General features: G+C 34.5%; 1 protein-coding gene across 1 annotated transcript in view; it reads left to right on the forward strand.

Annotated features, from left to right (window-relative positions):
- Positions 1 to 6,885: 6,885 nt before the first annotated feature.
- LOC149556416 (uncharacterized) overlaps positions 6,886 to 15,405 on the forward strand; it is a 67,494-nt gene continuing 58,974 nt past the window's right edge. The window contains exon 1 of the mRNA XM_089830717.1: positions 6,886 to 7,812. Coding sequence (XP_089686843.1) covers positions 7,486 to 7,812 — 327 coding nt within the window. The 5' untranslated portion in view covers positions 6,886 to 7,485. The remainder of the gene's footprint in view (positions 7,813 to 15,405) is intronic.

The raw sequence follows: 15,405 nt of genomic DNA on the forward strand, positions 1-15,405 counted from the left end.
TGACAAAAAGAGGGAGATGAGATCAAAAATAAAGATTCAAAAAAAGGCAAAAAGAGGAAATGAACAGGGGGAGATGAGAAATACAGATACATGGAGCACACAATGGAGATACCTAGAAGAGCACAACCAAAAAAAAGGAAGGGAGAGATAAGAAAATAAGAAAGAGGGAGATAAGAGAATAAATGAAGCTGAGATAAGGGGGAGATAAATGATAGAGATGACAAAAAGAGGGAGATGAGATCAACAATAAATATTTAAAGAAAGGCAAAAAGGGGAAATGAATAGGGAGAGATGAGAAACATAGATACATGGAGCACGCAATGGAGATACCTAAAAGAGCACAACCAAAAACAAAAAGGGAAGGCAAAGACTTGAAGAATAGATCAAGCAGAAGATACATCACAGGAGGAGTAAAATAAAGAAAGATGTTGAACATAGTAGATAAATGAATAAGTCCACTCATCGGTAAAGATTCTACTAGCACTCCAATCAAGTGAAGGTATATGTTTTGCCATAGATGCCAAAGGGGGAGATTATTGACCCAACTGATCACATTGGCATAATGTAGTAGAGTTTGTATAAGTGTGTTGTCATTTATTGGCAACTAATTGAAGAATACACATCATCTCATGTGTACCAAAAACATCTTCACCAATCTGCATAGGACAGTAAGACAATTATGGTGCTTAGCTTCTGGATTAGATTCTGTTAATATTTTTGCCATCAACATTTTGAATCACACTACATGATCCATCATTAGGATGAGAGAATAAGACATTGTTTTACATCTCTTGCTCTCTCATCTTGATGATGGATCACGCAATGTGATTTGAAATGTTGATGGAAAAAATCTTAACACAATCTAATCTAGAAGCTAAGCACCATAACTATCATGGATTATGGAAATTTGATCTCCTTAATAGATTAAGACAAGATAGAAGTTGTCATAGTCAGCATGAGGAGTCATCACTATGACATGAGATAACCAGTAAGATGAGAACTTAATTAGTTGGTATTCTGACAATAATGGTAGAGCACAGAAAGGACAATTGAATTCATATGAGACCTAGAGTAGATGGACTGTACCAATAGTCTAGACCCTATGTTGTAGCTATCACATGTTGCTTGTGAACCACTCAACAATTTGAATTTGAATTTTGAATTCACTGGTTTGAGTAGGATATTCTCCTAAGGTTTCGACACCCATAGATAAGAGGAGACTTTACATGTTCAAGTATGCGGTTGGAAATGAAAAAGTGAGAATGCTAAGATAGAGAGAGATTGGGAATTGGAGAAGATACTAGAGACCAAAAGAAGATAAATGTCACACTAAGAACATGGAGAAGGAAAAACATAATGAAAGAAGAAAGTTGTTAAGAAGAATACTAAAAAGGAACAACCATATCCAACTAGATGCAATAGTGTGCACTACAGACACAAGTAAGTAGAAAAGTGAAAAGCCAAGGAATACAAAAAAAATCACCAAGTGCACCCAAATGACAAGGGAGAACATGATATCTGAAGAGGTATACACTAGAATTCTAATGATCTCGTAAGCTCTTAACCACACATGCTTCAACAGTAAGGATATGTTAAATCCTCTAATTAGATGTCTCTCAAAAGTAGTGCTAAATCCTATAACCAAGTAGCCTTAACAAGTTCTTTGTAATCCTAATAGGTTACTAGAATTCTTGAAAGAATGTGTTCTTGGAAGGAACAAGTTGTAGCTCTTAACAAGGCAACCTTTTATCTATGGTAAAAGGAGAATGGGTATATTATCCCCATCATGGTTTTCATCCTCACATCAAGGGTTTCCCCGTACAAAAATATGTGTATCCATTGATGAATGCTCTCGTGTGTGAGTTCATTTGCTTTATTTTATTGCATTTATATTTGTTGGCAATCAAGTGGTTGTTAGTTAATATATTTGGAGTAATTAAAAAGTTAACAATTTTAGAGCCAGTATTGATTCACCTGCCCTCTCAATACTAGTTGGTACCAACATGATTATTTGACTCTTTCTTCTTAGATTTAGATGATTCAATTTACTCTTCCAACTTCCAAATGAATCTTGTGCATCTCTAAGTTTGATCTTCATTTTGTTTCTTTCATTTGTAACTACATCAAGTTCCTCAAGAGCTTCCTCAATATTATTCTGTAGTTGATCCATATCCATAGAGATCTTATTCAAGATGTTAGTCCTCCTTTGAGCAATTGAGCTTTGATACTAATTGTTAGAAATAGGGAATATTAAGAGGAGGGTGGGTGGGAGGGGGGGGGGTGGTGGTGAATCAATGTTCCACAAATTTTGGCCCAACTATGGATAACAATCTTTAAACTTGTATATATAATCAAACATAAAAGTAAACATAACCATAACATAATACAACTCATAGCACTATTATTTGTTAACTAGGGAAACCCTAGCCAAGGGAAAACCCTGATGGGGATGGTAACCACAAAATGATCCACTAATCAAAAGTATCTTGTGAAAGATATTGACTATGTTAGGAGTCTATTACATATGTCCTTGTTAGAAGTCTCAACCTTGTTAGGAGTTGTTATTACAATACAAAAGTAGCTAGTTGAGTCCATTGCCCAAACATGCATATGCAATAGTACAATCTGTATACAAAAGGTATAGATATACAAACCTTTCTGACAGTGTTGATATCTTCAATATCTGATTTGTCCTTTGTAGTTCTCTTAAAAAAACTAATCATACATCCATATTATAACGTACTACCTTCTAGTTCACATCAATATTGATCATGCAAAGTGTGCATTCAAATATTTTGACATTATATTACAATGCCACACTTATTACAAACAAAAAGTGTCTTCTTTTATACCAAATTGCTTAACCAACCAGCCTTCAATATCTTGCAAGTTTCCCAAAACTTAAAATAACTTTTTTCTAAGTGAGGGTAAACATCTAGGATGTTGTCCCTACCTTGCTAATCATTTTTTTGGTAATCCAAAACAATCCCTTAACCAAAATGCCTTTACTCTATCATTTGCTTTGTTCTGCCTGTTATGACTTGTACTTGGAAAACTGTCCATAACTCTGTCCGTACAACAAATCTTCTTGAGTGATTTTACCCACATGCTCTTTACATGCTCTACTACCTTCCCTCAACTATGCATAGATTGAAGTGCTTCCAATAAGCCACACTAAAGCAAAATGTATAATTATTCCCTATCTTCCTAAATAATACTTAGACATTTTTCTAAGTTTAAGTATCCAAAACATAATATGAGGTTTTTCCTTCTTGATAGTAGGTATATGTTTCCATAAATGACAAATCTATATCATCTTTTCATATCCTCTTAGCCAAATTCCCAACACCTTAGCCGATAATTGTCCTATACCTAGTTCAAGTCAAAAAATATCTTAGACCAGAATAACATTCTCATTCGATGGAAATTGATAGCATACTGGTGAGGTTGAGCAGTGGTGGACAACATTTAGGACAAATATGATCTAACATGTTCAAGGAGCATACACAATCCTCATGAATTGTTGGACATAGAGATACTTGTATCAGATGGAGGTGGCACCGTAAGTAGCACTGTGTCTCAGATGGGGACAGATTTTCATTGCTCACAATGATAGCTTGGTGTAGGCATGTTCTTTATGGGACAACTGAAAGAATACAATGGAAAGTCTAAATTGGTCTCTACCACCAAAGAAGGGTTGAAGTTGGAGGACACAAAGGTAGAGAAGAAGAGACTGGAAATATTGGGAGACAAGGTAGAGAAGGTAGTAGTATTTGACTGTGTTGTGGAATCACCATGTGTGCTTGTGATAGGGAAATACAAGTGGACTACAAACATGGAGAGGATAATGAAGGCTCAGGCCATATGGGATAACAATATGTTGAGCAAGAAAACCATGGAAATAAATCTAGACAATCCAATAATGGAGGAGTTGAGGAAGAGAGCAGAGGCATATAAGAATGACAAGTTTGTGAAGGATCTAGTTCTCCTCATCTATGAAACCACTTTGTTGACCTCTAGATTCAACCTTGATGATCCTAACACCTTTACATCCAAGATGAAAGAGGTGGACTAAATTCATATTTCTTTTTGTCTATAGTAGGAGGAATTGCAAAATGTTATATAGGTTGAGTTTTTGTGATTAGGTTGAAGGAAGTATGATATCAAATTAGGAAATGACTAGAATGCTATCCAACAACATTAAGCCTATCATTTATGAATAGGTTTGAGTATGATCTAAGTTAGAAACAAAGGCTAGGGTATTACTCTTATGCAACAACATGGGTACACATATATGTCATATTTTATGTAATTATCTCTAAATTTTGTATAAGAAATATAATTTTCTATTTTTTCACTGAGATTTTATTTCCATTCATTTGATTTATTTTCAATATAAAATGGATTAATGGAATTACTTTGGATGTGGTTGTGGTTATAATGGATTTTCCTAGGTTCTTGCATATGGGCCTTGAAACCTTTTCAATATGCTCTAGATTCTAAATGTCCAAAATGCCACATGTTGTTTTGTATATATACATTCCAACTGAGTTCAACAAAGTTTTAGCACTATAGAGTATATATGGTAGAACATTTAATAATATGTTGAAATGTCTGAATCAAATTAGAGCAATTGCTAAGAAATTTTGACATTCTTCAACAAATGGTACACCATGATATGGTAGAATATGAAGCAATAACAATCTATCTTATCCAAATCTAAGCATTTGTTATAAAATATTACATTTTGTTTGAAGAGAGTAGAGCATGGTGAGAAAGAACATTTAAATAATTCTATTGTCATTGAACTATGAGCAAGACTATAATTTAAAGATCATGTGTATGCAATTGCTAAGTTTCACTATTATAAGTGCTAAACTTGGCTTGTGTAGTTGTGAAGTTTGTTCTCTCTATTTTAAAGTATTAGTAGGTGCACTGGAAATTTAGGTAGAACATCAAGTACGTGTGTAAAAGTTTCACCATTATGTTTGTCCAAATTGTTTGTATTGAAAGTATTTAATTCGGTGGATTTGGGATTTTGAATTATTATTTTTGGTAGTTTTCTAGGTTAATTTGTATTTCTAAATGATTAATTATTTAAAAATGACAAAAATTGAAGGGTTTTAATGGAGTAATTTTAATTATACAAATGAACACTCTAAAACAACACATGTCCATGTATTTTTGTTAAGGAGTTGTTTTAAAAAATAAAATGGATTTCATTGGTTTAGTTGTTGAGCATAAAATGAAAAGATGTCAGGGTATTTTCATGAGATTTGGGGATGATTCATTAAGTTAGGGGAAATATTTTTTTGGTAGTATATATTACTAGAACTTGCTCTTGCTAGGCTCAAGGGTTATGCTGATTGTTGATCCGTTATATTGATCACTCACTACAATTTACATAACATCAATTGTTACATATTTAAACAAATTTTTAAAATTTTAGAAATTGACCTGCAAATGTAACTTTAAGAAAAATATCAGTGTGACATTCTTTCAAATAATTCTCTTGCATTACCTATGGTTGTTCTACGACCAATGCAACCACAAAAATATAATAATAAACTAATGCACTTGATAGGGGATTTCACAAAAGAGAAATCATGGACTCAAAAGTCCAATCAAAGACTTTTCATAATAGAAACATACATGCTACTCTTTCTTATGGGCTGCATAATTTCATATTTAAGGGTATTGTCAAGAAAATTTCATTGCAAACCCTTATGTTGGAAATGAGGCGCCAATAAAATTTGTCATACTCTTCCCAAGAAAACGAAAGAGAAGTTTGACAAAAAAATGTAGGAGTGGTGTGTTCAACCTCCAACATCTTGGGAACTTGACATGCAGAATGTTGTGCAATAATTTTTTGAAGTCTACTAAGGTGCGAGATTCAAGGTTTAGATCAATCTCTGAGACAAAAAACTACATCACCTCAAACATCATGCCAACTCTTTTCTACACAAGAATATTCTCTCAAAACCTATAAATCACTCAATCAAATCCTTTACATAGTAGCTCGACAGAAATCTAATTTGCAACTTGTCTCGATAGAATATATTTCTATTGTAATATAGCCGGATATGTTTAGCGAAGGTTAAGAAACTCCACGTTGTTGATGCACATGTTAAATCCTTAGTAGCTTATACATTTCTTTCTGTGTTGTGATATTAAATTTCAATATTAGCTTCATGACTCCATTGCTTAAGTCAAACGGATTCTAACTAATAACAAGATTAGTCACTATTATTTGCAATGTCAAAAAGTAGATGTGCATCCTCTATAATTTATAACATTGTGTATGCTTGAACATTTTACATTTGTGACCACTATTGTGCACCTGTTGCTACAAATTTGATAAACTTTCTATATCATTTATACTTTAGACTTGTTGATTTCTTGAAAGTTGTTACAACCATTCAAGCTAATCTTTTTTATGTATATTCCGCCATCTTTGTACTCCATGTACTGACAATCTCTTGAAGCGACCTATGAAACAATTCAATGCACTGTTCATATCTCCACTTCTCTTTGAAACATTTATCAAAGAGTACATATACATGCTGCAAACTCTCTATCAAAGAGTCCACATACATGCTTTGTAAACGCTACTATATTTTATTTGCACTTCGTGCACACGTCACAAAATTTCCATATTATCTCTTATATGACACAATATTACGATCTTCTAGAAAGTTTTATGTCATATCTAAATATTTATGATTTAACAATCGACATAACCTTAGACGTTGAAGCACAAGAGATAGTATTAATGAGGAATACATATAGACGTACAAGAGATAGTACTAATGAGGAATACATATATAATTACAATCGTTGAGATGAAGTTATTGGATAATCCAATTTTGACGAAAACTTTTTTGCACGATATCATTCAAGAGCATGCCAAGTCGTGCAAGAAGAACCAAAAACCAAAATATATTTGTTTTGGTTACAACCGGTCAACAATTGCCGTCCCAAAGAGAAAAAGGCTGGTAAGATAATCCAATTTTCTGATAAAATATCTTATGACAACAAGTCATCAATCACCAAGTGCCATGTCAAAATCGTCCACTAGAAAAATATACACATAAAATATATTCTGTCCAATTGTCGATATTTCTCTGGTACAGAATGGTCGAACCCTAACGTATACACACACAGTATTTCCCCAGGTGAAGCCGTTATATTTGGACCCTGCAGGCATATTCAAACCCTGATATATATACACAGTAAATATATTCCCAATTGAATCCACCCCGGTTGGCTCCCGTCGGCATGTACAAACCCTTTGATATATATCCAAGAAATGCATTCAGCCGGCATGTACAAACCATTTGATATATAACCAAGAAGTGCATTCAGAATCGATTGATTGCAATTGATTTAGGGAAAGTTCCGTGGAGATCAATTGAGTATAGAACAGTTGAAATTCTTTTTGAAGGGAAAATTTGTGCAAACATCCCGTAGAATCTATGAAATTCAATGAACAGGAATTTGTTTTTGTTAGATGATAGGAGCTCAAGACTTGTCATGGTGAGGTGCAGGAAGAAGATGCAGAAATTGCAATTCAATGCAAAAAACTGTTTCAGCAGATCTGTTGTTCCGCTCTTAGTTTTATGCTTTGTGACTCCATTGTTAATAATTCACCTAACGCCGTCTTTACCGATTGGTTCGTTAAATCCCGCACCAGAACCGAGTTGTGAGAAACCTGGGCCGCGCTTTGCTGTTGAAAACTCGGGCTTTTGCATTGGGGCGTGCAGATCCGAGTGTTTTCCTCGCGTTAAGAATCTTTGCATTTCTCGTTCTCAGGTTAGCCTTTTTTGTCATTTAACATTACTGGAAAGATAATTGCTCCTGCAAATTTTTAGCATTTATATTTTGTTTGAACTTCGCAAATGTTTTGGGAGTTTTGAAATGGTAATCATTCTTTACAGAGCAGGACTGGGGTTATTGTTATTATGGAAACTAAGTTAACTGCGCGGAGCAGATACGAATACAAATAAAATGATTTTTTAATATTTTTATGTATCTATAGTAGGAGGTAAGGGATGTTACAGAGTTTAAAGATTTATTGTGCTTTCAAATTAAAAATTCGCAAGATACATGTAGTAAAATCAATCAATAAAATATTAATTAAGATTGCACTTTCAGAAGGTGTTTTGAAAATTTTATAAGAATTAATTTAGTAAGTTTTAATTTTTTTAAAATTTTAACAACAATACTACTCAATCTATACAATTATATAGTGAAATATAAAAATATTTGGAAAAATTTAAAGAATAATAAATGAATGAATGACACGTAAGGTAAAATTTAACCCATTTCTAATACACCTCCTTAATAAAAAGTAGAGACCAGTAGTTCTTTACGCAGGATTCCAATTCTTAAATATCCTACAGCATAATATGTTTCTTCTTAGAGAACTCCTCCACAGTAATAGTTCCTCTATGGATCTGACATATCTCGGAATTTGAAAAGAAAAATAGATTCCAGATTAAGTAACAAAAGTCCTATTTGCCCATTTCTTGGTCGCATTATGGAAATTTTCTGTAAAGAGTATTGAGTAGGCGACTCTGTAGAGACCTAAAGTTGAGATTGTTATGCTAGAAACAGATTTAACTTCCAGAGAAACATATAAAGGAATATGCTATATACCCTGATACATATCCGCGAGTCTCGTTAAATGGACTAAATTTATAGATTTACTTGTTCCTTTGCATTTCAATTTTGTTCCGAATCTATTATTTTCAGCCAATTAAAAACAGTAAGCAGTTTTAATAAATTGTAAACTGACGATTTTATTTTCTTTCTGAATTTTAAGCACAAGAAAGGTTGACTTTTCTCTGCTAGCAGTAATTATAATGACATAAGTTCTGCTACCAATTTCTGTTCGATCCAATTCTGCCTTAAATAGTAGCGTTTTTTTGTAAACATGAATTTCTCATTGGTTCCCATATCATCCTAAGTGTTTTTCTGAAAATTCAAATTGCTACTTCACGTTATCTTTAGAGAACAGAACAAAGCTTTTTTAATAAATCAAAACAAAGTTCTTGCTCTGAGAGTTCAAACCTTTTTAACCTTATTTGCCACCACAAAAAGAAATTTTAGTGATTTTCTGGAACAGTCAAGGAGGAGAATAGAGTAAATATGATTGTAAACATTTATCAATAGCTTCCTTCATCAGAACTTCCTGAAACAAAATGAATAAAAAATCTGTTAAATTGGCATGTTCTGTGACAACAGCGTCGCACTGGCATAAATTCTTGACAGTTGTTGTCCTTGTCTTGCGTCCTTTGATTGCGGCCCTCATCTCTGGTGTAGGTCTTCTACAATAACTTCTCGTTCAATACCTTTTTCCTAGTTTCCCTTTCTATAAAAAATACAAACTAACAAATTTTTTAATCCTATACCATAACTACCATAACAGTTTTCCCTATTGCAAGAGGCAATTTTGAAGGACAGATCACATTTAATGGAAGGAGGTTTGAAGTGGCGAAATTTCATTGTTCAAAGACCAAAATAGGAGATAATTATTGTAGATTTTTTAAAATTTTTTTGATCGATAAAAAGCCTAAGCCATAATGATTTTATTAATTTTAAATTGCTAGGTACAACCTCCGTTCATAACGGGCATTGGTAGGAAACAGCAGAGACAATAAAACCTCCAGTCGTCTTGCCCTTGGACCATCATCCACTCAAAAAATTACAAAAGTACAGGTATAGGGGCATCCCCCTATTTACAGAGATAAAAGTTATGAAGGCCTTTCCTCACAGTATGGACTTTATTACATAAAACCAAGAGTCCGCCCAACTTTGGTTAACATCCTTCTATGCTGAGTATACATGGATAATTGCTTACTTTAGTCGAGACCTGTATGCACTACTTCTTGACCAAGATCGATATTAGCGTAATCTTACCACATGAAAACCTAATATCTCTAGATGCCATGTATAGGGATCATTCTTAATAGATAAATCAGGATTCTATGAGCTCTAATTAGTCCTTGAAGTAGCAGTTGCAACCAAGCTACGAAAAATTAAAGAAATTACGCAAAGCTACTTCAATTTAATGTTCCTCTTAGTGTTAGCTCACTTAAACTAAGAAATAATTAAACTCTCTGTAGAAATAATTAAATTCCCTCTAAATCTGCTGTAATTCTGTTCCCTATGAAGCTCCAATATTTTTGAAAGAAACATGCCGAAAACCTATCAGGCAAAAGAGATTTATCTGGGTTCATTTGTCTTAGTGTATTTCCTACTTCTGGAACAGTCAATTTGCCCGAAATTTTTTTATTTTGCTCTCGGGAAATAAGCCTAGGAATATTCTTTACAATGTTTTCCTGTGCCACCAGATTCAGAAGCGTTCAAGATGTCCTCAAAATACTGAACAGCTTCCTTAGCTATCCCCTTAGCGTCCTCCACAACTCCCACTCCTCTGTTTTTAATGGATGTTATCCTATTAACAATTCTCCGTTGCTTAGTGCAATTATGAAAGAATCTACTATTTCTATCCCTGCCGCTAACCATGTTTACCTTGATTTCTGTCTCCAAAATATCTCTTTTTTGGCAAGGACCTCCCCATATTCTTTTACCAATTGCTTTTCAGGTTCATATAAGGCAGAGTACATCCCCTTTGCTATTACCTCCTGGTTTAGATTCTCCAATTTCTCTTCTCTTCCAATGCTTCCTTATTCTCAAATATATTTTCAAGGTGTTCAACATTCCACATCTTAAGGCTCTGCTTAATAATTTTAAGTTTATTAGTTACTCGGTAGAGTTTAGACCTAGTTATCTCAATTTCTTTCCACCATCTTTCAATCATTTCCAAAAAACCTTCCGCTATAAACCACATCTATTCAAATTTGAAAGGGCAATTGTCTGGCCTTTTCAGATCAACTGGGTAGTGATTTGAACCCAATATAGGCTTTACCTCTGATCTTAATGTCAAAGGTAGGTCAGCCATATTTCCATAAATTAGGAATCTATCCAATTTTTCCGCTATGTAGCTAAAACCTTTTCTTTGGTTATTCCATGTAAAGCTCTCTTTGGATGTTGTAATTTCTGTAAGTCCGTTTTTGTTAATCCAATCATTAAAGTCTACTACAGATTTTGGAAGTATCTAAATCCCTCCCCATTTCTCTGTGGTTTTAGTAATAGTATTGAAGTCCCCTCCAATGATAGATACCCCTGCTCTATCTTCTAACAGTTTTTCTTCAATATCCTTCCAAACTTTTACCTTCTCCATGTTGGGAATAGGACCATAAACATTAAAGATCCTAATTTTTAACTTAGTTTGGGAGCTTCTCACCAGACCACAGCTTTAGTTTTCATGGTCTTCAATTGTTGTGATAGTCACCACTCTTGGGTCCCAAACATACGCCAAACCCCCTTAAGCTCCCCTAGCCAGAGAACCCCATATCTCTCTGAAACGTAGTTTTTTCTTTAAATTTGCTATGTCATCCCTATCTAATTTAGTTTCTTGAAGCATTATGATTTCAGCTTTAGTTGAAGAATGCAACGTTTTAATATTCACTGCTTGCTAGGGGCATTTAATCCCCTAACATTCCACGCTAGGACATTCATGATGATTTGGGAATGAACTTCCCCTTCCTTGCATAAAAGATTTCTGTAATTTTGGTCTGCCTTGCTGGAACACCATCCCTTGATCTCAATTCTTCAATAGTTTAACTGCCTCCTCTTTTTGTAACTTTTGGCGCAGTCAGGGACTTCACTACTGGGCTGAGTTGCAATAATTCCTAACGATTCGTGTTTTATTTGTTCCAAAACTTCTAAATTTACTAGAAGATGCTCTTTTCAGCTTTATCTAGCGGATTGTTTCCTTCCAAACACTTCTTGATCGACAACTCTTTTTGTCTGGAAGATTCCTCTTTGTCGCAAATTTCAACCACAAATTGTTCCATCAAATCATTGACCACCACATCACACAAATGTTCAAAGATAATCATGACCTCATTCTCTACCCTATCTGGGCTACTCAACCCACCTTCTAAAGAGCTACTTGATCCAAATGATCCTGCCTCCTCCATTATACCTTCAGGCTTTGCATTCTTGCTATCTAATTCCTCGAGATTTTGATAAGTTATGATCCTAAAACCCCCTCCTTCCTCATTTAGTGTTACTGAAAGACCTTCTAAGAGCTTATTACTATTGAAACAATCTTCTCTCCCTACTAAGCACTTTGTCCTGCTAAAATCCCTATCTTCTACAATCTCCCCTTCCTCAATAGTACTTGGAGCTTCTACTGATGGTTCTATATTCTCTTGATGACATTGAGTCCTATCTTTTCTTGCTTGTTTTAATTTCTCCTCAAAATCCTTTTGTGATTTTGATTTGAGGAATTTAGGATGAATTTCATAGATTGCATCTTGTCACTGAATTGGAATTGGCCTTAAAGATTTAATATTAATATCCATGTTGACTACTATTATGCTATCAGACTTCGGAAAATCTTTTTCAACATTGCCTAGGTGATTCCCAATAGCTTTAAAGAATTCTAGATTAATTAATTCTACCGGAATATTTGGACTAAGAATAGCCCTATCTACTTTAAGATTTTCTAAATTACTAGGATCAAATTTCGGTTTCCAATCTAAGAATGTAAGATTATAGTCTTTAAAAATAGGGTTTTCACCTTTAAGAAAACTATGCTAAATTTTAATTGACTTACATTTAACAAAGAAGAAGCCTCACGATCTTGGTTTCACTCTAATCCATCCATTAGGGTTTGCCCCCCTCTTGGTCGTGTGCTTAAAGATTTTGAACATAACATTTCTTAGTATATTTTGTATGCTGAAAGAGGAAAAATTGCTCATACAACTTTTCCATCAAGAAAGCATTCTTTCAAAGGCTAAATCCACCCACAAGTGGTTAGATCGCAAAAAAATTCCTTTGAAGAGGGGAATGGAAGTAGTGGCCTCCTCGTCTTCCTCTCTTTGTATCAAAACATGCGATAGATGCAGTTGTGTATTTCCTTTGTTCTTTAGAATTCCAGGAGAAGGAAGGTCTTGGATGCCCTACTTCTTGATCGACATGGATATCCTTCCCTAGTTCTGACTAACTCACAAGCATAAAAAGAAAGAGACAAAAATAGATCAAGACCTCGCTCTCAGATTGCCCCTTTCACAGTGTACCATGATATAAAATATCGCGGCAACCTTGAGTAGAGAAAAACCGAATTGATTGAAAAAGATAATCAAGAAACAAAATTTGAAATCCAATATCAAAAGAAAAGAGTAAATCCATGAAAAGTAACTTTTTGCCAAAGAGATCAATAGGACTGGATAGTGACGAGCCAAGGGTAGACATGAAGAAGGACACATCTTGGAAGGACCTATTGGTAGCATCTAGAACCATGATAAGACTAGCAAACTAAGACCTTTAGGACAATACTCTCTAGGACAAAGGATCTCGTGAAGCACTTAGTTGGGAGGACTACAGATCCTAATCAAACGTAGAGAGGCATGAAAATAAAGATATATCTCATTTTCAAGCTCAATACGTGTATTTTTGTTGTGTGACGTTAGAACACCACGAGAATATGGAGGAGTGGATGCTGTGGGGATTTGGATGGATGAGACAGTGATAGATAATAAGTGGGTCCAAGTACACATGGCGCCTATTGCTAGGTTTTCACCAAGGTACCTATCCAAGGTGCCTAAATTGTCAAATCTTCACCATTGGATGCTTATTTCCCTTTACTATTTTTCTTTGCTTTTTAAAATTTTTTTGTTATCACCAGGTGCCTAAATTTCTAAGTTTCTACCATGATGATGATTTTTTAAGATTTTCTAAGATGTTTTTGTGTTTTTTTCAGGAGTAGCAGGGTACACTAAGTGGCTTAGGCATATAAATTCTTTAGGCGAATGATGTTTGTGAGAGCTTTTAGAGGTTCATCTTCTAGAGTTGATAATTGATATGCTCCTAAGCCGAAGGATGCTACGATAACCTAGGGGCCTAACTAGGTGGGATCAAACTCACCCTTCTTTTCTCATTCTACTTGGACTTTCATGTTCTCTTTTAACACTATGTTCCCTACCTAAAAGTGTCAGGGACGAACCCTTTTTTTGAAATTGCTCGAGTCATTTTGATATACCATGAGGTGGTCATAGGATTGTTGCCTTATTTTATGAAGGAGATCTAGCTGTTAGTCCCAACTGATAATGTAATTAGTAATGCTACATGAATATATGTAAATGAGTCATATCAATTGTTATATTGTCATTGATGTCAAGTCTTAGTTGGCTAGACATTATGATAATTCAGTAGATTGCCATATCATTTGATTGATGAAGAGGATTTGAAGAAAGTATGTTGAAGACAAAGTTGATAAGCAAGTTATTCAATGGGCACTTGAATGAGTTGGACAATGATAATATAATGTTGGTTTGATTGTTTTACAATTGTGTAATATTGTAATGCATTGAGCTACACAAGCCAAATCGAGTAAAAAGGTTAAGGAAGGAAAACAATATTTGCCGAGTGACTAAAGTGTTCACCTAGCAGATGGCAAAGTTAAGTTGGAAGTTCAGTATTTCCTGAGCAAGTCTAGTATTGACCAAGTACTATATTACTCGAGTGAAATGTTATGTTCACCGAGTAACAGTTGGAAGAACAAGATTATAAAGATGGATTCTAAGGTCGATTTTTTTGATGGAAATATGGAATGTTTGAGATGTTCAAAGGTGCGAGTCTAAGTTTTTTTTACAAGATGAACGACTAATAAAATTCAATAAGGATCTAATTATGGAGATTGAAGAAGGATAAGGATGAGCACAAAGCTCAATGAAAGTTCTATTTTCTAAGTGGCTAGATACATTGTATTTGGTAAAATGGAAACTATGACGGCCCAAACCTTGGAATCTATCGTAGATTTCTTTGATTTGTTCTGCAAAACGACAGAGCCATTTTTTGTGTGATGATAACATATTTCTCAATTCAACATTTGATCCCTTGATTATCCTTTGACTTTGTTATTATCATCCGCTCAATTTCTTTTCTGATCAACCTGATTATTGCACTTACAATTATTGGAAAATTTCTAATTTCTAATTTTTCACACCTCAATCTAAGATTTGTCTCTTGATTTCTGATATGACAATCAAAATCGATCTGAAATCTGAAAGTTGCCCTTCTTTTGTTTAGAATTTGCCTTAAAACAGGGTGTAAATTGCGTTTGACTGCTTGGAAACTCTTGTTCAGGCCAGATCTGCTTGCATGGATCCACACTTTGTGCTTTGAATGTCAGATAAAGGAGCTGGATTGGGTTTGAAGAGATCTCCCAAAATCTGATGCTCTGTTCAAAATTGGGGCTCTGGGCTCAGTGGATGACGAGCTCGCTGTGCAAGTCAGATTGGGCTCTGAATGTTACAAGATCGATCTGGT

The sequence above is a fragment of the Cupressus sempervirens genome, chromosome 5 (genome assembly GCF_028749045.1).
Source record: "Cupressus sempervirens isolate cs-2001-9-10 chromosome 5, ASM2874904v1, whole genome shotgun sequence".
In the NCBI taxonomy this organism is placed as follows: Eukaryota; Viridiplantae; Streptophyta; class Pinopsida; order Cupressales; family Cupressaceae; genus Cupressus; species Cupressus sempervirens.